Source organism: Lethenteron reissneri, chromosome 20 (genome assembly GCF_015708825.2).
Source record: "Lethenteron reissneri isolate LAM-NWPU_2019-01 chromosome 20, ASM1570882v1, whole genome shotgun sequence".
Classification (NCBI taxonomy): Eukaryota; Metazoa; Chordata; class Hyperoartia; order Petromyzontiformes; family Petromyzontidae; genus Lethenteron; species Lethenteron reissneri.
In genome coordinates, this window is record NC_083798.1 from 6,817,976 (window position 1) to 6,841,644 (window position 23,669).

The following is a 23,669-nucleotide window of genomic DNA, read 5'->3' on the forward strand; positions in this document are numbered from 1 at the left end:
CTGCCTGAGTTCGATAACCATCCACGACTGACATCAAGTCGTGGTTGATATTTTAACCGGTCATACTCTTCCGCTCGTACTGACCAGAATAGTGAAGTATGGTTAAACAACTCCCAATTACCTAAACAGGACGTCGGGGAGACATTCGTATAGAGACGGGTCGCATTCAGAGTGAATCCGCGTTCCATAAATAATTTCTCCAGAAAGAGAAACTTTGGCTCAGGGTTACTAATTGGAACTTTTATCCCTTATGCCCTCTACTGGCCGGGTGTGGTATCACCCGTGCAGCTATCCCGTAGCCCGGGATAGTGGATCAGGCAAAGATGGAACAATCTTGCGCACGAGATATACCTTTGTTTCGGGCATTGGAGAGGATGTTACAGCAAGGCAGTACAATAAGTAGGTCTCTATGCATTGAGTGTGAGCAGGACTGCATTTAGTTTGGTGAGACAGAAGGAAATTTGTACAGGGCCAAAAACTCGATAGAGACTCATAAAATAAAATTACCTTTTTTAATTACAAAAACTAAGAGTTTTTATGAAAATTCTCTTTACTAATTTCTGCTTTATTAGGCTATTTTAATTTCATCATACAATTTTCCCCATGTGGCAGAGATGAACTCTTCCGTAATCGGACCCGGGTTAAACGAAACCACTCACCCCCAGCTCCCAGCAGAACATCACGCAATCAAAACAGGTAAATGTGCAGCCCTGCAATTTCTCCATCACGCCACTGCTATCGGAAGGGCCTCCACTCGAGAACGGAATGACTACAGAGTACATCTAAACTACACAAGTATTGTTTAATTGCACCATGTAAGGCCCACTAAGCTCTATAGCTCAACGAAATGGTTTATGACGTGGCATTTTAAGCAGTCAAATACTCTAAACGTATGTTGATTCTAAATGTGGAGGGGATAAAACCGCAAGACCCGGCGAAAAATCTACGCGACCACGGAGAGAAGAACATGCAAACTCCAAATATGCAGCAGGCGTCAGAATCGGGGTCGAAACCACGACCTCCCGGGAGACCAAGCGAGGTAGTTCACATCTCGCCGCTGGGGCAAGTATTTGGCCTACTCCTCCACGCTGGTCAGACGTTATTGAAAGAGGAGGTGGTACTCGCACCTTACCCCACCACGTGCAACCTTTAATTCGACTAACTCTGGGTGAACACAGGCGGGGGGGGGGGGGGGGTTATATTTAAAAAACAAGTAAACCCGTAAAAACAAAGGTTTTCACTATAAATCCTTTATATGCGTGGCATCGGGGCGGCTAGAGTCCTCTCGTCCTCTGGCTTGAGATGGCTGCCACCTATGGGTCAGATTAAACAATTGGTAATAAAAAAAATTCCCTAACAGTGTAAAATTTTGGATTTTTTTTTCACGAAAATGCATTGTCACGCACAACGAGTCTGTGTGCAAAATGTCAGCTCGATTGGGTCACGGGAAGTGGGTTAAAAAACGACCGAAAGATTTGCACGGTCCTAAGCAAGCAAGCGAACTTAATATAAAGGATTTAAAAACTCTCAATCGTTTCACTTATCGCGCCAGGAGACCGACTCTGACCGGCGACCTCTGTGTCGCGACTCCATTGTGCTACCAATTACACGAGCAACTAAGAGAGCAGCATGTCATACATCAGGTTAAGTGTCTGGGCGTACGATACGGTGTGTTTGTGCAAGGATCGGGTGTGTGCGTGCGGAAGAGGGGGAGGGAAGAACCGGGGTGGAGGTGGGTGCCCTGGGGGTAAAGACACTTAAATCCGGCCGTGACTGTGACTGTTGTTCCATCCCACATCTAGCGCCCCAAACACCACACACCCCTCGATAGCGTCCCGAACACCACACTGCAAACCCCTCTAACGCACCAAACACCACACACCCCTCGACAGCGCAGCTAACACCACACACACCAAGTGCACCAAACACTACACACACCTCTAGCACACCAAACACCACTTTGCCTTCCAACTCGCAGGGACATGCTGCCATTGGGGGGTCCCCTAGGCTAACAACTGCGGTATGAGACGCTTCGTGGCGGTATGGCAGCGATGTAAATCCCAGTATTATTATCACTTGCGTACCTTGGGCGTGTCCGTTCGTCCCTGCCTCCAGCCAACCAGAGGGGCAACACATTTTTTTGTAATTAACATAATTGTAAAATGTACAGCAACGTGTCAATCCACTGCTGGATGAAGAGGCCCCTTCCACTGTGCGGTGCGAGGCGTGGGATGTGAAGCAAGCCAGGAACCCGGCTCAACGCAATGGGATGTCGGTGACGTCGCCACTGGCACCCAGACAGACAGGAATTGACTCAGGTTGTCTAGCCACACCACTTTATTTATATATACGTACAAAGATATGAGTAGATATGAGTATCGTTATTAAACACGGAAGAGAACGGGAGAAAGAAAGAAAAACAACCCATCGATGCCGAAAATAAAAGTAGGAGAGTCCGTCATTATTTGCCCACCCGCCCGTAAATAGGTGGTGGCCTTGTTCAATGTAGGAAGGAACTTGAGAAGGTGGTAGAGAACGCGGCTTTTTGTTTTCTTTGAGTTGGCTTTCATTCCAGCGGCGAAAAACATCGCCGATGAATTTTGACACCGGGTGAGTCAACACGGATTGAGCATCTGGCGTCGCCGCGAGACCACGCGTGCGCGGGTTAATGTGCGTGCAGAGTGGCGCGCCACGTCTGTGCGTGCGTGACACATGTGCCACGGGGGAGACAAAGGCGGACGGGCGTGGTTCTGAACAGCCACCTCCGCGTGTGCTGTGCCGGCCTTCGCTGGGCGCTCGCTAACGGCACTTGCCCCAACAGACCGTCAAGGCTACACGGGGGGGATCTTCGTATTTGTATGCGCAAGTAACACGGTTGGGTATTCACATGTTAATTAAGTCACTGCACGCGCTCCGCGCACCTGATAATTGGTAATTACGGAAAGTTGTAGCGTGGGGGAGGGGAGGGGAGTCACGTGGACTCGAGATGCTGTCGACGATTGTAAGACTGACGTTAAAGACCTTGTTATGACATATGTTGTGTAATTATACGCGAGCAGTCGCGGGTTTTATAGTGCGGGTAAATATGGAAGTATTAACATAATCCCCAATTAAATCTCAACGAACTATTTCTCACGAGCAGGGGAGAAAGAGCTGTATATAGTAACTCCCCGGTTAACGTCGAGGATACGTTCCTGAAATGTGCGACGAATATCGAAACGACGTAAATCAAAGCATTTTTTTCTCTCTCCGAATCTCCAAAATCTGCTTCTTCCACGTGTTTGTCCCACTCACGTGGGGGGGGGGGGGGGGGGTCCGCTGTCCTTGCCAACCAACCTTCTCCACGCTGCCCTGTCCTGCGCCATCTATCTTTCCGCTCCTCGGGTCACCGTGTCCCATCGCACCACATCGCCCCACCTCTTCTTCTGTTGCCTTCCTCTTGATCTCTTTCATTCCACTTGCATCACTTGCACCATCTGATCCACATCATGTTTCTGTTGTCTCTCCGCATGACCGCACCACACCAGCCCTTTCTCTCTCATCTTCTCTGTAATTTCTACCACCTTGAGTCTTCCTCTCACTTCTTCATTTCTCACCCCCTGTCCCTTCCTTGTTAAACCCAACATCCACCGCAACAGCCTCATCTCTGTGACTGCCATAGCTTGGTCCCCACTTTTTCTTGTGCCCCAGCACTCGGCCCCATATAACAGCACCGGCCTCACCACCGTCCTACACACTTTTACGTTCAACCAAACTGGGACCCCGTCTCGTCGCACATCGCACCGGTCAAATCTCCAAAAATACCGTCCTCAAATAATATGGTGCACTCTGCAGTCCAGTACATATGTTCATGCGCGAAGGCATCGTAGTGGAAGGCGAAGGCTGAGGCGACAGAAACGAGTACAGGACGATTTCGATTTAAAGCTTTCGTGACTGCAGGGATTCATCTTCTTGGTTCTTTCGGTAAAGTCACGTAGAATGGAACTAATAAAATAATACAAAATAAAAACATAATAAAATAATTCTCACTAAAAATAAAATAAAAACATAATAAAATAATTCTCACGAATAAATAATAAAATAATTCTCACGAATTATTTTATATTATGTAATAAAATAATTCTCAAGAATTATTTTATTATGTTTTTATTTTATTTTTTATTATCTTATTTTTTCCATTCTACGTGACTTTACCGAAAGAACCAGGAAGACGAGCACAGGACGGTTGCTGTCAGCGACGTAAGTGTGGGTCGAGGCGACGTAAATCACGTAGCGATACTAATAAAGTGACGACGTCTTTACGACACGACGTAAATGGAAGAGACGTACATCTGGTTATGATTGTGTGTGTATATATTTCTTTCATTATACATCTACGAGCAACTTTCTGAGCCGTGGCCACACCACGGGAAGGACAGTAGAGTCGATGACCTCCGATTCGCACGGTTAGCTACGTACGGTTGCGAAAGAAGTTCGACATACAGACATGCAAGGATGCAACGCATGGAAAACGAGAAATAGAAGAAGAAGAAAAAAACGGGCCAGCGAAGAGAGACGACAAAGAATTGGATGTAATAGGAAACTAATGGAAAGGGAACGAAACATTTGGAGCAAAGGATCAGGAAAGACGAGGAAGAGGGAGGCAGCGGCGACGTCAGGGCCACGTCGCTGCACAGATCAGCTCACGTGTTGTCACAGGCTGCCTGACGGACGCTGTGGGCTCAGGTTCCAAGGGGGACAGGATATGGCAGTCAATCATTGGATCATTGAAGCTATCTGTGTGGAGCTTGGAGGGTTACCCTCAAGTATGCGTGGGTTTACTGCGGGTTTTGTGTGTTTTTTTTCTCACGTGCACAACGCTCATGGTGTTCATCTTCTTGGTTCTTTCGGTAAAGTCACGTAGAAGGGAAGTAATACAATAATAATATGACTTCCCTTCTACGTGACTTTACCGAAAGAACCAAAAAGAAGAATCCCTGCAGTCACGAAAGCTTTAAATCGAAAAAAAAGCTCATGGCGTTGTTAACAAATCCCGATCAAGGAATCTGCAGACTCGATGATGTTTTATGATCACGTTAGTTAAGGGTGGCGCCACTGTAGTTGTTATATGCGCTGTTCCGTGCAGTCAGAGCGCATTAAGTTGTGAAAAGGGCGCAGTGTTACCACCTGTAGGTAAACTTCGATAGAACTCCCTTGCTGTGCTGTAGACACATTTGACACCCACCTCCAGCGCACCAAACTGCACACACACCTCGAGCGCACTAACACGGCGCACGCATCTCAGTGACTGGCTGTCCGGGCGGTCTCGTGTTGTTTGTCGCATTCAAATCGAGGCTACAGAGGACGGGCTGTGAGTTTGATGTGGTTAGCGAGCGTCCTTTGCGCCACTCCACTTCGCGACAGATGCATTCTGTCTGTGCTGTGTAGCCGGCGCTGCTGTAAGGTGCGAATACGCGTTGCACAAGCGCGTTCTAACGCAGGAGGAGGGATGGTAGAGACGCCGGCTCCAACGCTGCTGATAATGCCACGGGCGCTCCTCCCCTGCACCGTCTCCCGCTTTCACCTTTGATCACACTCGCAAATTCGAATCGCGCAGGAGAGCGCCGCGCTATCGGGGACGCAAATTGGACGACGGACGCGCAATGTTTACCGACGATTTAGCTCGGGAAAATGGTGAACTCGTGCAAATAAAACCGGTATCAATTATTCAGGGTACAGCATTAGTCCTTTCTCGTAAATAGTGCGCGCGGCGCGAGCGCGTGTGTGGTGCGGTTAGCACGGCCTCATCTTCCTTTCATCTCCTATCCCCTCCCACTCTCCTCTCTCGCCCTCCCCCCCCCTCTCCCTGCTCTCCCCTCGCATCACGCCTCTTCACGAGAATGACGCCCGTCACGTCTGGGAGCGCCTGGCGCACACAAGGATGCAATGCGCGGCTCGTGACATAAATTGCTTTCAACGCGCGCACTTAAGGAAGCTTTCCTGAGACTCCTGCCCAAGGTAAGCCCACGTGCTGTATCTACACACGACCATCAGCTGCATTTTAAAAATATATATGAAAACTTATTACGTGTTTCCTTTTCGCGGGGGTTCGACAGGGGCAACCCCATAGTTGATATCGAGAGCTTTAGCCAATGACGTTTGGTATAACCCGGCGGTACTCGTTTTAACAGTCTGCGCCTGCTGATGAGACCCAGAAGGTCGAAACCGGCCGAGAGTTTGCTTGTTGAAACAAATACAAATGGACAATACGGGTGTGCAGAGTCAACAGGCTGATGGGATAAAAGACACATTTATTTGTACGTGGAGATGCATCGTACTCTGTTGCACTCGCCTGTGCAGTGGCGCAGACGCGCTCGGCACAAAACTCTGGAAGATCGATTGATATGTCGCCAAAGGTGTTTGATCTCATGTGATAGTTGTAAAAGGCAAGACACTTGCGACTGTGCCCTTTAGGGTTCATCAGCCGACCGGAGCCGGTCGTGCAACTGCCAAACGTGGTCTGACCAGAATCTGGACGTTGTAGACCAAGAGCCCGACATGCTGTATGAAAGTTACACCCTTGCACGCACGTGTTGATATAGTTCGTGGTGGTGGTGGTGGTCGCAGGGGCGGCGGTGGTGGTGATCGTGGGAGTCGTAATTGATGGCAGTGATGGTGACAATGATTGTGGGGGCGGTGGTGGTAATGATGCTGGTGGTGATAATGTTTGTGATGATTATGGTTGAAGCGCGAATGGCTGTGGTGATAGTAAATGGGCGTGGTATGAATAGCGCCGGTGGCGGTATCGACAGTTGTGATGGCAGAGAGAGTAGCGGTGTTGTTGCTTTAGTCCTGCTGTTGATTGAAACGTGGCGGGGGATGGTCATGGCAGTGGTATTGAAGACGCTGTTAATGGCAATAGTGACAGAACGATAATGACGCATGCAATAGCACGATCATCCTCGTTGCCTTTAACCCGCTTCATCGTCCCACTCCCAAGCGGCGAATGACTTGATTCACTGCTGTTGGGTGGGTGGTATACATTTGCAAGCGTTCAGCGCGAAATCGAAAGCAGTGTAAAACATTCGGTTGACCAAAGCACTCTGAGTGAAGCCAATCGACCCCCGCGTCGAGATCGACTCCCGTTTAGTTCGTGCCGCGTGTAAAGAAACGGCCTCACTGACCCGTCCGCGGAGCGTCGGTGGAATTATTAAAATCACTCAGCGACGATCGCCAGCTTGCAGAGTCTGCCGTGGCACCACGACACTTTGCGGCAGTCGGTCACGACCGCCCCTTACGCAGGCTGCATTTCAGACGCGTCGGCGGCATGCAACGTGCACTTGAATGCGCGCCGCGTGAATGCTTCACACGATGCCCTCACGTGCACATGGTCTTGTACACGCTGTGTGATATGCGGGGGGAGCGGTGGCGCAGTGGTGACCGCACTGCGATGTGACGCCACAGTTTGATTGCTGACCACGTGGCAACGTGAGTGGCGAGTGACTTCTAAACCGACCCTGGGCTTACCCTCTACCCGTTTACTAACTCGCACCGACCAGCGGGGTAAAGTATGGTCGAGCAACTCCCATGTCTGACACGCAGTGGGGAGGGTCCTTCATCCAGCAGTGGATTGGCAAAGGGCTGAAACGTGTAAATATGACACCGCTGTTGTTGTGTCAAGATCGAACCATTTCGTTCGTCAAAGTTACGCGTTAAGGATACGGGAAATACTCGACACGGCCAAAACAACATTGGGTTGCTTTACGAAGTCAATTTTCGATGGAATGTTGGCGAAATTGTGTGACGAAGATGCCAAAGTGATGTGCTTCGGCCCTTTCGACAAGATGTGAATACGACAGACTGATGGAAATGCGAACAATGTCCTCGAAGGTTTTGAAAGCCCACCGTGACTGAGTGAGCAATTGTTGTGCAATCTAAACAACGTACGAACCCATATTCTTGGTTCTTTCGGTAAAGACCGCTTGTGTTGCGATCGAAACGTCGTGGAATTTTTTGCTTTTATCATTTTCAATTTTTTTTTCTATCCACGTGACTTTACCGAAAGAACCAAGAATATAAATTCCTGCAGTCACGAAAGTTTGAAGTCAAAATTTAACGTCCGAACCCCATAATCATTCAACCGAGGAATTCGCCTCGTGTAGAGTTTGACGAGGAAGCCAATAGAGGGCTGAACCTATATATTTACAAATACAAAGATCCCCTGTATAGCCTCAACAGACTGTTGGGGCAAGTACTGTTAGAAAGTACCTAATGTATGTCAAACACATACGCACGCCTGCTAATACTACATTGATTCGGCCAGCGACGAGCGCGCTACATGCTAACACATCAATGTCCGTCATTGCAATAAGTACATCTACGACTGTGAATCTGTCATTAACATATGAGTGTGTTACTTTTTCTGAATATGTAATTGAAACAAGATGCACTTACTAATTCACGCATTATCCTTCGTTGCACAACGGTGTATACATGCGCGTATGTATTGACGTTAACAATTACAACGCGATAACTCACAACTCACTTATTTCCCACAGTTCACCCCACGACCCCTTAATCTCCCCCGTCATAACCGCCACCGTTAATTTTCCCTCTTCATAGTCTCATTATCTGGCTTTCACTCATTAACCCAATGTATTCAATCCATTCATCATCATTTACCGTCATCGATGTCGCTTTCCACCAAATTTACGCATCATCTCAGATTCGCCCCCATCGCTTCAACTCATCTATTGCATGCACCTCATTACCACCGTTACATTCACACACATTGAACCGTTGTTGATTCCTTGTATAACGCCTTCGTTAAGTACATCTTAACGAAGGCGTGTGAAATACACGCGTATCTCTGTTATCCGTCATTGCAGCACGACAAATACACGTGCGATTGCCCCCTCCGCCCCGCCCCCTGTAATTTCAACACGATGCATATTTGATAATTTCGTTTTGTCCGTGGCTGTAAACTCGAAGTGTCGATGCATCGCATTCCTTCTTGCGCCACCGTGCGCGTGCACGCGCGGGATGCTCGATTCGTCATCACACCGCGAAACGGAACGAAGCGTCCACATCCATCACCTCGCGTCCGCCACTGCAGCACGGCAAAGTGGGCGCGTCTCTTGTGTCCGTCATTGCAACTCCTGAGTCGATTGTTCCCTTCCCCCAGCCTGCCACCGCGACTCGGGGTGCCGTGCAGGACAGGGGTGGGCTGGCGTGTGTCCACGTCCCTGTGCAGCCTGCCTCGACTGTCTTCGCTGTCATCACGCCGATGACGAGAAGGTTGGCGTTTCAGAACATCGCAGTCGCCCTTACGGCACATGGAGTAAACCTTCGATGATGGAATTATAACACTACAACACCGACTCTCTCTCCCGCTCTGTCATGAAGCCTTCTCGTGGATAACAGAGCTCGATATTGACACCTCCGATTACATTATCACGGTTGGCCACATACATGCGCGTGGCTTGTCAACACATTTCTGGTGCCATACTCAACACTAGAATAGACCTTACGTCGAGCGCAGTGATGCGGATGATGGTGGTGGTGGATGATGATGATGATGCTGTTGTTATAACCATAATCAACCACATTGAATTGTAAAAGAGCATCGCGTGTGTGCAAACAAATTTGTCAAAAGCGCTCACTGCGAGAAATGTCCGTTTGAAGTGGTCGTATTAATTAGAAGCGGTCGTGTGTGCTTTGCAAACAGCGACACAGATCCATCTTAAGCAAGATGTAGTCGGGAAAGAGAGATGCTAGAATTACTACGGAACGTTTAAGCCCTGCCAGTGGCATACGTACGACGTGCGTGTACGTTTGACACGGGTTCTATAAAGGATGTTAGAGACTGCTGTTTTATTTTAAGCTGCGATTTTTTTTTGTACGTGCTCACATTTAGAGCGCTTCGCCACACTCCACTGCTGAATGAAGGCCTCCTTCTGCATCGCGTAGATCATGGAAATTGCTTGATCCACGCGTCATCGCGCTGGCCAGTGCGGGTTAAGTGAATGGGGGAGACCCGGACCCCGGTTCGGATATCACTCGCACACGCACGCTAGCCGTGACCGTCAGACGAACTCTGGTGGCATCCCGGGTTCATCGTATAGCGCAGTGCGCTAACCACCGCGTTATTGCTCGACCCCGTCCGTAATACCACAACGACATACAATTTAACTCAAACGTGGACAATGGCTGTGTGTTTAACAGGACCCGAATCACGTATTCGCGGTTGTCCTTTTTGTCCATCGGATGTTTTTTTGTTTGTTGTGAACGCACACGCACGCCGCGCCTCCCATCACCATCGCACGCACATCGATGCGCTTTTTAGGCCGTTTCGTCAAGGTGTGAGCACGGTCCTTCCTTTGTATTCAAGAACCCTCCACCGAGCCTGAATACTCGTTTTGCAGGAGGGGTCCTCCTACATTGGGATGTATTGCCAATTGCACAGGGACGCGGGGGGGGGGGGTTACACTCAAAGCTCCGCACCAAAATAATCAATAATCCATCGCCGTGCTGCCATCTCGCGGCTGTCTCGCAGCCCTAACGCCACCACTCATGATATTCCCAGGCGGCTTCCCATAGCAACACGACCCAGGCTCAAGCCTCTTCAACCGCCAATATCTTTCAAGATGGGTCGCATTCTGGGCGATTTGGTCGTAGGTTATTCTCATCTCGGGCTCGCCCACAACAATCTAAACGGTAAATCCGCGGTGTTGTTGTTGTTTGTGTTTTAGATTTCCCGACAGCAGAGCACGAGCACCGTGATGATGGGAGGCGGACGATGCCACGGGGACCCTTTCACTCCGCTCCACAGCTGACCTGCGTGCGCACCGCCAGGAAGCTTTTCTTTAACGACAAATCACTGGCTTCCAGGAGAAAAGACGTCGGGATAGATCACAGCATCACGCTGAGAAGAAGAAGGAGATTCGTAGAGCGAGTGTGAGCATCGACAAGCTCGCACGCGCAGGATCGATCACCATCACCATCATCATCTCCACTCTCATCGACTGCATAACCACTCTCATCGTCGCAATTATCTCTATTCTCATCACTAACATCTACATCATCATTGCCATCAGTTTCACCACCACCACCACCACTTGTATCATCATCATCATCTATGTTACCATCACCACCACCAAGACGACTTTCATCCCTACACGTGCTGGTGCTGTAACCATCACTACGCGCGTTGCTCTCCCAACGAGGACAACAACAACAACAAAGTCAACAAAGTCAAGGCTCGTGGCTCCACTCGCCACCCATCTGTCACAATGTCCTGCATGGTCGGCATCCCCCAGTCGAGCGGCTTCTTTCGCCACTTCACCAAGGAGTCCGTGGCCAGGATCGAGGAGCAGATCGCCTGGGAAAAGGAGCGCAAGGCAGACAAAGATTCCACCGTGGTGATTGAGAAGGTGAAACCGCTCAATTTCTTGGAGGCGGACAGGACCATGCCATTTGTGTATGGAGAGGTTCCGCCGAAGATGATCTCGGAGCCGCTCGAGGACCTGGACCCCTACTACAGGAACAAGATGGTACGTTCCATTGCAATATGCATCGATAGCAAGAGAGCACGTTTTGAGGTTCGGGTGACTGCTGTTAAAATAATAATAATAATACGACTACTACGAGTGATATCAATTCCACTGCTGGGTGAAGGCCTTCCCATGCTGTGTTGACCACTGGACTTTGTTCGTCATACTTCACCACGCTGGTCGGTATTGGTTGCTGATAGTGCTGCCAATGGCGGTATAGACGTCACTCGCAATTGATGTTAGCAGTGGCTCGGAATCAAAAGTGCAGTGCTGTTAGCTAGCGCCTCTTAAGGGAGAGTGTGTGATTCATTCCAGCCACCGGCGTCGGTTTGGTGATCGACTGCTGATTGAGCATTATGGTGCTAATTGAATATTTTGGGTCAGATTGACCATGCGAAGTCCATGCAAGCTTCAGTGACAGTGACACATTTTCCATTACAATGATGAACATGCTCAGGTATTGAACTCATTGGCTGCCTCGGTGGAACAGGAACACTGCGTCATACTGCTGCTTGTTGAATCCAGAGGTCAATATTTTCCGGGGGTTACTGGCAGTCACGGGTGGTATACTTGACGCAGTGTGCCGGGTGTATACATATATCCGGGTTGTTGACCCGAACAGACCTGAACATAAGCCCTGATTGTACAAGTGTACAGCAAATACAATTATCCCCAGTCTCTGTTGTTAACGAGCCTCTGTTATGGCTGGAATGTAAATAATAGGTGCTCGCTAACAGCTAGGGACGTCTCTGTCAGCCTTCAAATACGGACTGGACCCGGGGCGATATATAAACATCACCGCTGGGGAGACAAAGGCGACCGGACGTGATGCTGGCCATCCAACCTCTCGAAGCGGCCTCCATAGCTGCTCGCTAACAGCACTTACCCCGGCAGTCTGTTAAATACTGCAACATGGGATCTTTGTCTTTGTGCCACGTGACGTAGATTTGAAATTGCAATCCTTTACATTTAAATCAGCGTGCTCTGAAGTGCCGTGGGGCGTGTTTACAAACCATCGGGCACGTGGAGCTTGCAACGACTTTATTTGTATTTAATTGAATTCATGGGATGGGAAACACATATGGAAAGGCGACAGGAGCGGGTCGCGAGGACTGCGGTTCGTGGAATCCCGAACTGCGCACGCATACGAGCAGCAGGCAAATTCCAGTTTCATGCCCTTTTGGACTCCGAGGAAGTTGAGTAGGTGCAGCAGGTAAAATTGGAGGCAGTAAAGTAAAAACAGTGGTGCAATAGCAGCAGCAGGAGTAGGCAGCAGCAAGTGGAAGCAGCAGCGGCAGTGGCAGCAGCAGCAGGCTGACACTGATCGGAATCTGTGCCCTTCGCCCATGTGTTGCACCTTCCATAAGTGCTGCTTCGTAAATTAAACATTGCGCTCAGAATAAATTAGTTTTTAGTTTAGTTAAGTTTAGTTTATTTTGTTGCATCCTTCTCCCAATTACCTTGCTTTTTTAGCTGTCAGCTTGATGTTGATTTTGTGTGGAAAAAAATATATTTGCGACTCTCGCAGAAAGCAGTGCATCACCCAGTGTTAGACAACGGTCCTGGAAGATGACCTCACAAAACTACTTCTGAGGTTCCTTTAATCGCCTCTTATCCACAATAGGGGCGTTGCGCATTCTCACGTGCCCGGCTATAGATGTGTTCAAGTCTCATGTCAATCAAACCAAACTCGATTGTGCTTAAAGCAAGAAAATGCTTGATTAAGCATCGTCGATAAAATGCGTTTGGAGTATTTGGCTGCTATAAATGTACACGTGATGAGCCATTTCGTTGAGCTATCATTTATGGCCAGGTCGCTTCTGAAACAAGGCAATATAGCTCAGTGAGTCTTACCTGGTAAAATAAAACATAGTTTAGTATAGGTTTATAGCACTCTTTGGTTCTTTCGGTAAAGCCACATCGGTAGAAAAATAAAATATAAGTGATATATTATTTTTTATTTTATTTTTCTACCTACGTGACTTTACCGAAAGAACCAAAGAGTATGGATTCCTGCAGTCACGAAAGATTCAAATCAAGATTATAGGTTTAGTATTCTGATGTTTTTTCTGCAGTCATCGGTGACCAGGGTGAGACCAATCACTTGTTACACATGAGAGTCCCATTAAATCACTGCCTGCTGAAACCCCAATTTAACCCCAGGACCTCGGCATCTTTGACACGGTCATTATGAAACCCTTGAGCCACACAATTCGTACTCCATTCGTGTGGTGTCACTACTTTAAATATATTCCACCAGGCCTGGAGTGACTACTTGACCAATGTGATCCAGCTTGTGTTTATGATAGTAAAGTACACTATTAATGATTGTTATTCAACCAGGAAAGCCTGAGAGTTGCAATACTTTTTTCGTCAAGTTGGTCCGTGTCTTGGGATTTTCGGAGAAAACCAGAGTTATCAGAGAAAGCCTGAAGTATAAAGAGGTAACACTCAATGCTCTGCAAAAATAGATTGAATGCACAGAGACACCCAATATATTCAATAGAGATGGACTGAGCTCATTGCTGAATTGTCATCTCCTAGCCTAACCCAAGCCTACAACGCTATGTAATTCAAGTTAATCTCCAATTCAAGTCGCAAGACGGCTGAGTCGTGTTGCGCTTATGAGATCTGAAGATTCAGAGTGGATATTCAGGGCGATTTTTTCTTAGTTGTCATCATTAATTATCTATCCACTGCTGGATTAATTCCTCCTGAAACCATCACTTTCGCACGGTCCTGTGATGCAACAATCCATTTAGCGCCCGCACACGATCAGATTTCACCACTCCATATCTTGCGAGTTTCCCTCCGTTTGGTCTCCGAGGCAGCGTGCGAGAAATGGGTCCATATTATGTCGCTCAACATTTGCCGGTAACAAATATTGATCTTCGACACATGCAGGGACAGGCTTGCTGGAAGCAGATGGGGGAGGTTGTGGTTTTTTTTTGCTTTCTAATGTAAGTAATTCCTCGTTTAACGCGGTAGATGCGTTCCTCAAAAGCTTTGCATTAAGCGAAAACAATTTGCCCATAATTAACGAAACGATAAAGTTTGGCGAGATACGATGTATGCACACACAGTGAGATGGCGGGACAAATAACTCAGGTTTTCAGCCTCGTTACTGTATAATTCTGCGTATCTCAAGGAAGTAGTTCACCGTCGATCACTCAGAAATCACATTATGACGGGTGCGTTCCGCGTTGTAGCGGGCGCGTTCCACAATGTGAGAAAAGTGTTCCCTCGTGTAAGAACCGGGTTATGGCAAAAAAAAATCGTGCTGTGGGGACACGCGTTCAGCGAGAACTTCCCTAATTTTGGGCAGGTGTAATGGGTTTAATAATAACAATACAGATCATTCTTGTCACGGGTGACGGCAGTGACACATTGTTCTGGGCGTCGTAACGCGAACGCACGTGGCACTCGCGCGCCTCGGGGCGGTCTCGGTAAACAAGCCCACGGCTCGTGGCTACGAAACACAATGGGGAGCCAACATAAAGGACACGTGGTACGAATAGCAGAAGCAGCAGCCACAGCAGCGGCAGTGTCTCAAATGCCAGACGTGGCTCATACCTCGAGGCGTGCATGCTTTCCAGTTTCACAAACAAAAACGCGTGCGGTGATGCGTGGTTTATTTGTACTTAAAAATGGAGAACGTCGGTAAACGGGAAACGTAAATAAGAGAAAATAATAAACATTGAGTTTTGAGTTGCAGGTCAGTTTTAAATTCAAGGTCAAAAGGTCATCGCTGTCAGTGCCATCGATGTCACCATTCCTTGCCATCGCCCCCTTCCTTCTCCCAGGTCGCACAATTGTTGCAAAGGTGACATCCGACCTCCAAAATCTGCTCTTAGGGTATCATAATCATCATCGTCACCACCACAATCTGACTTTTTGTTCTTCTCTGTGCTATGTAGGTGGCACATCATTCAAGGACCACTCTTACAGTCCAATCATTGCCACCGTATGGCTTTAAGTCTTCATATTTAACAGTCGACACGTTCTTAGATGGATACTGTTAGTTGTATCACCACCACCAAGTCATGAATGCATGTCTCGATATCCTGCCCACCTCCATCTTACACGTCTCCTTCCCATTGCAGCACAATCTCATCTACCTGTTTACACCTATAACATTCACTTGATAGTCCGCATCCAGTATTTCGATGTATTTGTTAAATATCCTGTCGATTGTAGTGGCGTAGCGTGCTTGCTGTGGGCCCAGGTGTGAAATGAATTAATCTGGGCGCCCTCCTCAATTATCTCACCTCTTCGTAGCCCGGCGCCTAGGCCCCTCCAGACCATGGGCCCCCGTGCAGTTGCACCGCCTGCACCCTTGAGAGCTGCCCCATTCCTAACAATGGTTTCGTAGGACCTTCACGAACGTAAATGCACTTTTTTGCATGGAGGGCAGGCCACGATGCGAGGGGGGTGGGGGTTGCGATGGGGGGCTTAAATTCACATGATTGGTAACTTTCGATTTAAAACTTTCGTGACTGCAGGGATTCATCTTCTTGGTTCTTTCGGTAAAGTCACGTAGAATGTAAAAAAAAAAAGCATAATAATAATTATGTTTCATTTTTATTATTTTACTATTTCCATTATACGTGACTTTACCGAAAGAACCAAGAAGATGATTGGTAACGTCGCATTTGGGATATTCAATTTTATTGATAACGAGACACCAGTAGTGGATTATTGAACCTTCAACTTAAACTGGGGCTTCATGGCCTGGTGAATAACACTCCCTGGTTCTGTTTACCTAAAGTCTGTTTGGCCCCAGGCCTATGTGCACGTGGGTGCCAGGCTTGAATGTCTCACACGACACTGAACATACATGAGAAGCTCTCCAGCCGCTCAACATCTCAGTTCGGCCCATGTATCTATAACATGCATGGGGACATGCTACGTCATATGTTGTTATTTTCTTCGTGGGTTTTGCTATCAAATGGAGCAATTCATTTGTATTGAGAGGAATGCAAAAAGTGACTGGAACACAGCCCAGAAAAGGCGATCGTTGTTGATCGGACACGTGATCAAGAGTTTTCAAAGGTGAACGCTTGTTGATGGAAACTGGAAGGACGGATGTTGGGAAAGAGACCATGAGGCAGATAAACAAAAATTCTGCTTTATGAAGGGGCCCGGGTGGGGTCAGGAGGCAGGTGACAGGATGGGAGGGGGGGGTGTAAAGATCAGTGGATGGGGCACGTTTCACCCAAGGACCTGCCCAAGAGAGAGAGAGATCTTGCGTCACATGAATATTGAACAACCTTGATGTCCATCAGCCAGATTCTGAAGCAGAATTTCTTGAGCAGAATTTGGCAAATGCAGGCAAACCTTGACCTGGTTTCATCAGCACCGCGTGGTTGTGAGACATTGGACCATAAGGCCCTTCGGTTCATGGGCCGAAATATTTTTTTATTTTTTTTATTTTGGCGATGAAACAAATCCTGCTGTGTTTACAATGTCGTTACCCAAAGGCTATCAAGAGAGTGATTTTAATGATATAGTTTACAGCCCATCACAGCACATCTGGGTCATGGGGGTTACTTGACCATATGTCACCATGCGTTAGCATATTAGGCTGATATAAATGTATACGTGATAAGCCACTTGGTTGAGCTATCATTTGTGGCCAGTTCGCTTCTGAAAAGACCTCCATAGCTCAATGGGCCTTACCTGGTAAAATAAGTATAACCCGTAAAAACAAAGTTTTTCACTATAAATCCTTTATATGCGTGGCGGCTCGAGTCCTCTCGTCCTCTGGCTTGAGATGGCTGCCACCTATGGGTCAGATTATTGCATTGCACCATTAAGCAATTGGTAATTAAATATAATATTTTTGTCTTAAAAAGTGTAAAATTTATGAAAAAAAAATGTCACGAACATTAATTGTCACGCACAACGAGTCTGTGTGGAAAATGTCAGCTCGATTGGATCACGGGAAATGGGTTAAAAAACGACCGAAAGATTTGCACGGTCCTAAGCAAGCAAGCGAACTTAATATAAAGGATTAAATAATAAGTATAACCCGTAAAAACAAAGTTTTTCACTATAAATCCTTTATATGCGTGGCGGCTAGAGTCCTCTCATCCTCTGGCTTGAGATGGCTGCCACCTATTGGTCAGATGATTGTCTGCCAGTATTAAGCAATTGGTAATTAAATATTTAATTTGTTTTCCCTAAACAGTGTAAAATTTTGGAATTTTTTTTTTCACGAACATTAATTGTCTCGCACAACGAGTCTGTGTGCAAAATGTCAGGTCGATTGGATCACGGGAAGTGGGTTAAAAAACGACCGAAAGATTTGCACGGTCGTAAGCAAGCAAGCAAGCACGCAAGTACGCAAGCAAGCAAGCAAGCGAACTTAATATAAAGGATTTAAAATATAAAACGACCGAAAGATTTGCACGGTCGTAAGCAAGCAAGCAAGCACGCAAGCACGCAAGCAAGCAAGCAAGCGAACTTAATATAAAGGATTTAAAAAAATAGATCAGCATCACCGGATAGTGTGATCAATTCACCGAACTGGTTTGGCCGGAACACAGCACTGGGTCGACGACATCATTATCATCAATCACCATGATAACCGCACGTTCCCTTTGCGTTCCAATTATCAATTAGTCAACCTGCATATATCACCCGAGACTTGAAACCCCAAGGCAAAGTTGTCCCCCCCCACCACCCAAAACTGTTGTCACGCACCACGACCATCAGCTGTGTAACAAATCAAATACAAGACGTCTCCTTCACATGCCCGTCTCTCCACGTAAAACAAACGTAATTAAATGCATGTATTGTCAAAGCAGGTTTGTTTGCATGGTTAACCGCACGCATATGTGGTTAAGACAGACTTGGTGCCTTGCCATAGGTGTCGATTTGGTATTTGAACAATATTTCCGGAAAAGGTAAAGTCTGTTCCTGTTTTCATCGTCTTGGTACTGGCAAAAAGGAACCCATAGATGATAATAGGGTTGTCCCCTTTCTTCTGGCAACAAAACAGGTGTTAAGATGTTAAAACACCAAACTGAAACCTTTTACAAGGAATCATGTTTCAAGGACAATGCATATATTATCAGTGTGTTTTTTGTTTGCATTCTGACCACAAGCATTGTGGTTAATGCAGACATGATTCCTTGTAAAAGGTTTCCGTTCGGTGTTAACACCTGTTTTGTTGCCAGAAAAAAGGGGAAAACCTATTATCTTATTTTGGTATTGGCAAAGGAGGTCCCATGATGTTGAACCCATTGATGTTTTTTTACACAAACTATCCGCCGCACGGCCTTCTGGGAGTGCATGTCATTGGCATTTATGCAATAAAAGCAAAACTTTGGATACGCTTCTACACACAGTGTGCCATAAGCATTTCGGGACAGGCTTCCTTGAATCAATGCTGGCGAACTGCTGATATTAAAGGAAAGGAACTCTCTCTACGCTATGTGGTCCTAGTTCAACGCAGAATAATAGTGCCATATATAACTAGAAATGATCGTTAGCGTCATTGTGGAAAATGTAAATAAAATTAACAAGCAGCAAATGTCTCTTTGAACTGTATGGATAGACGTCACCACGTGATTTCAGGAGCACCTATGTCATCCAACAACTGAAACCGGTTACGTGAGTGTGCCGTACGGTTTTATAGGATACACTGGCTATCCACTGGCTATATAGTGTATCCAATGACAGTATCAAGTTTATGATTAACTCATGCAAATACAACACATTTTACCCGTTCTCTATCCAACAATGGAGGGGCACGTGACATTTCACCAATCCTGTTTTTATCACCGACAATCTACAACTTGTGGTTGAAATCGGAGCACCACACTGTTGAACGTTCCTTGTGAGCCCTGGCATAGCTGAGATCCTGGGATTGAATCTGAGTAATTAAACCTGGTTCATAAGTTCAGTGAGTTGATGTTATCAGCCCGATCATCAATGACTGCACAAAAACGTAACGAAAACCGAATTATATTAAATTTGGATGTTCATTTAGTTCAGAATGTGTCTGACTATGAAGATTACACAAATGTTGGCTCATCATATTGAGGACACCTTTTAAAGCAGAGCACGTGAGAAGGTATAGCACCGTAAGGCAATTAAATACATTGAACTCTGTTCCAAACGTTTAAAATATATTTTACTCAAATCTCCACATAGAAGTTTAAGATGTTCCAGTCCATCAGCCTATGGGCTTCCCAGACCAACGATATCCAGCAGCATTTGTTTAAACAAAGAAACAAACGCTTGCCTGGTTTTCACCTTTTTTGGTTCTCATCAGCAGATTGAAGCTTGCTCAACAAATCCTGCTGGATTGCCAGATGTTCCGTGTGAACCGATTACCGCTATAGACTTGCCATGCTCAGAGTCGTGGGATGCTTTGGTTATTGAGATGATTAATCACCGCTAATTGTTGTAACCGTCTGCTCCATGCTGTGGAGCGCAGCTGTGCCTAATGTCACTGTTATCTGCTTCTCTTGCAGACGTTTTTGGTTCTCAACAAAGGCAAGACCATCTTCAGGTTTAATGCGTGCAAGGCGCTTTGTCTCTTCACAGTGTTCAACCCCATTAGGAGAATATCTATCAAGATCCTCACTCACTCATATCCTCTTTTGCTGAAGGCCGACGATCGCTATTGCATTTGCAAAGACGCTTTGTGTGTGTGGATCGCCGTGCCACGCATTCGTTTGACACCTACCCGTATCTTCTCACAGGTAAAGCATATAACAACACACGTGCGTCTTCTGACCCAGGATGGTTTTTTTTTCCTCCCGAAATTGTTCGTCCAAGAAATATCTGCGTAAGAGTAATTTGCTTAAGGATCGTTATTGATATGTGGCATTTTACAGGGATTGTGGTTTTGCTCCTTCACCCAGCAGTGGATAGTCTGTGTAAGAGTAATTTGCTTAGGGGTCGTTATTGAAATGTGACATTTTACAGGGATTGTGGTTTTGCTCCCTCATCCAGCAGTGGATAGATCCAGCGCTGGCGAGGTCTTCGTCGAGCAGTGCGTAGGCAAGATCACGGCTGCTGGTGACGAGCATCTTCTTGGTTCTTTCGGTAAAGTCACGTAGAAGGAAAATAATAAAATAATAAAAAGAAAACATAATAAAATAATTCTCACGACGTTTCGGCCACGACGGCTGCTTGCGTTGTGGCCAAAACGTCGTGAGAATTATTTTATTAAGTTTTATTTTTATTATTTTATTATTTTCCTTCTACGTGACTTTACCGAAAGAACCAAGAAGATGAATCCCTGCAGTCACGAAAGCTTTAAATCGAAAAATGGTGACGAGCAGTCCGTTTTTGACACTCACATACCCTGTTGGATATGTGTAACATCGCCGGGTTAAGAGACATCACACAAATCCTCTGCCAGAGCTACAGCGATCGGGAGTAACGTTAAAATGACAAGTTAAATTGACTGGGAGAAGATACCCATTAATCGGCCCAAGGAATCGTGTGTAGAAGAAGAAAAAAAGCACCGTAGTATTTAAACGTAATATTCCAACTGCAAACTATCACTGGTCTGCCAAGCACCCAAATGTTCCATGAAGCATCCGGTCACAAGTACCAACACCAGTTGCACACGGCGTGCCACTTATTTACCCTCGCCGATTTGCACGAAGCTCAAATGGCATTGCTCTTGCGCGGTCTGCCTTGTCCACTGCAGTCGCCTGCTATAGGCAGCGTGCTGCTGCTGTGGGCTGTGTTGGTTCGAGGCACACAGATGTCGTGTGCCGTGTTTGTTGTGTGAAAAAACCACCGCCGCCTTCAATCCTTAGCTCCGTCCATACATTATTCACCATCCTCATTATGGCGACCATTCTGACCAACTGTGTCTTCATGGCTATCAATACGGAGCTGAAGGTTGTGGAGTAAGTACTTGTGTGGTGGTGTGTCGGTGGATGTGCATGCTTCTGTGATTGTCTATGAGTGTGTCCTGCTGCAGAATTGCATGCCTATCAATCCCTTATCGGTGCCTACTTTATTACAGACCCGTTCCCTTATAAATCTCAACGTTCATCCAAAAAAATCCAATAACAAGGGAGAAACACAAACAAATATATTTTTGCTCAATTTCCCTGTACAAGAATACGACTAAACCGTATGGGTTGACAGGTATGGAATTGCGTGTGAACCCATAACACCCAGGTCTGTCCCGTGACCTCATGCCAGCGAGCCTTTGACACTTCACGTGCCCTCAAGGAGCACTTAGACTGGCACTAGCGCCGTGGTGTCGTCACCACCATTTAGCGGCGAATGGCGGTAGTTGCTGTTGTGTTCGTGCACGATTCTGTGTGTATCATTGTGTTGTTGTTGTGCGTGTTATCGAGCGCGTGATTTCTGGTGTATGGCGTGCGTTGGTGTGTAAGTGTTGCTAGGGAGCGGTGGTGCAGCGGTTAGCGCGCTGCGCTACGAACCCGGCGACCCGAGTTCGATTCTCGCTCACGGCCAACACCAGTGACGATTATCTGAACCGGTCCTGGGCCCTCCCATAGGTCGACTCAGCCTCAAATGAGTAATGTGTGTAAACAGCGTCACTAGGGAGACAAATGCGACCGGGCGTGGTGCTGGCAACCCATCCTCTCGTGTGCCGTGCCGGCCTTCATAGGTGCTCGCTAACAGCACTTGCCCCAACAGTCTGTTAAGGGGGATCGTTGTCTTTGAGTGGTGCTGGTCACCCACCCACCGGCTGGAACACGAACGGGCGTTAAAGGCTCCATTGGGAATCCCCGGTGTCTTGGTTTCTTGAAGCGTGTATGCGATTGCGTGCTTTTGTGCGTCTGATTGTGTGGACGTGTAAACACGCGTCTCTCCCTGTTGTCGGTGGTTCCCAGTTGATGTTCCACTTTTTTTGTACAGCCTCTTAAGATGCAGCTATACTCAGATGTGATATATATGTATACACAGTTGATCATCGATTATAAACCGGCTGTCCCGGGCCAATCCGGCGAAACTGGCAAAAACGCTCCAAAGGTTGTTTACCAGTCCGGCGATTGGCACCGTGTAGCGTGGCAAAAACAAATATTCTATACAGTACATTATACACTACATACAACTTAAATACTGAAAATACTGCACGTGTATCCAGTGCGATACGGCGAAAAGTGCGTGCAAGCACCGGTCTAAAGGCTGCGTCAGTCCGGCGATCGTCAAATACAAGTTATTGAAACAAGAGCGTTGTAAGTAGTGCTAGTATCAGTAGTGTTTTGTCTATTTGTATATTTATTTATGCCAATTAGCACAGTAAACACATTTAAAACAGTGAAAAAAACATGTACACAACACCCGAAGACGTAATGTCATGTAAATGTTTTGCCACAAAAACCTTTTGAATGATTATGGGATTATCCGGCCTTTTTTTCCGGAGCTCCGTCACCCCCCGAAATACACAATGATCTACAGTACAGTACTGAGATTTTTCATCCGTGCACCACGGCGAATGTATATTTTTATAACAACAAAACTGCGCAAATGCAACACACTCTTACCCTCACGACGCTGTGGAAAAAGTCCCAGTCACGCAGATCGACTCCGGGTGACGCACCACCGACGAGCACGGTTGGCTACGCGGGGTGCGAAAGAAATTCAAACATGCGTAGCACACGTACAGACGACGCTCATGATGAACAGGTGCCGCTACGGTGTATCACCGCAGTCTGCAGAGCGCCATACAGATGCATTTAGTGGAGAGGAGCGTACAGTACTCTCAAGACATCTGGCCAGCGCAGAAGAGTCGAACCAAACTTTATTTATTTACTTTACCGGGTAAGGCTCACTGAGCAAAATAGTTTTTTTTCAGAAGCGACCTGGCCACAAATGACAGCTCAACGAAGTGGCTTATCACGTGGAAATTTACAGCAGCCAAATTCTCGAAATACATGTTTCTAAATGTGGAGGGAAAGACTGGAGGGCCTGGAAAAAAATGTACGCGACCACGGGGAGAACATGCAAACTCAATATATACTGGCGCCAGGGTCGCGATCAAACCCACGACCTCTTGTATACCAGGCAAGGTAGTTAACATCTCGCCACCGTGGCACCCCCAAAGTACTTTCTGGGGGTGTTCTCTAGAGCTCTCTCCAGCGGAGGCCCTTCCGCCAGCAGTGTCATGAGCAAGCCGTCGCAGGGCTG

General features: G+C 47.0%; 1 protein-coding gene across 5 annotated transcripts in view; it reads left to right on the forward strand.

Annotated features, from left to right (window-relative positions):
• Positions 1-5,865: 5,865 nt before the first annotated feature.
• LOC133344661 (sodium channel protein type 2 subunit alpha-like) overlaps positions 5,866-23,669 on the forward strand; it is a 76,889-nt gene continuing 59,085 nt past the window's right edge. For 4 of the 5 annotated variants that reach the window (XM_061554697.1, XM_061554702.1, XM_061554699.1 and 1 more), the window contains exons 1-5: positions 5,866-5,997; positions 9,164-9,276; positions 10,731-11,531; positions 20,015-20,132; positions 21,328-21,409. In XM_061554697.1, coding sequence (XP_061410681.1) covers positions 11,271-11,531; positions 20,015-20,132; positions 21,328-21,409 — 461 coding nt within the window. In that variant the 5' untranslated portion in view covers positions 5,866-5,997; positions 9,164-9,276; positions 10,731-11,270. The remainder of the gene's footprint in view (positions 5,998-9,163; positions 9,277-10,730; positions 11,532-20,014; positions 20,133-21,327; positions 21,410-23,669) is intronic. The other variant, XM_061554698.1, reaches the window with a different exon arrangement.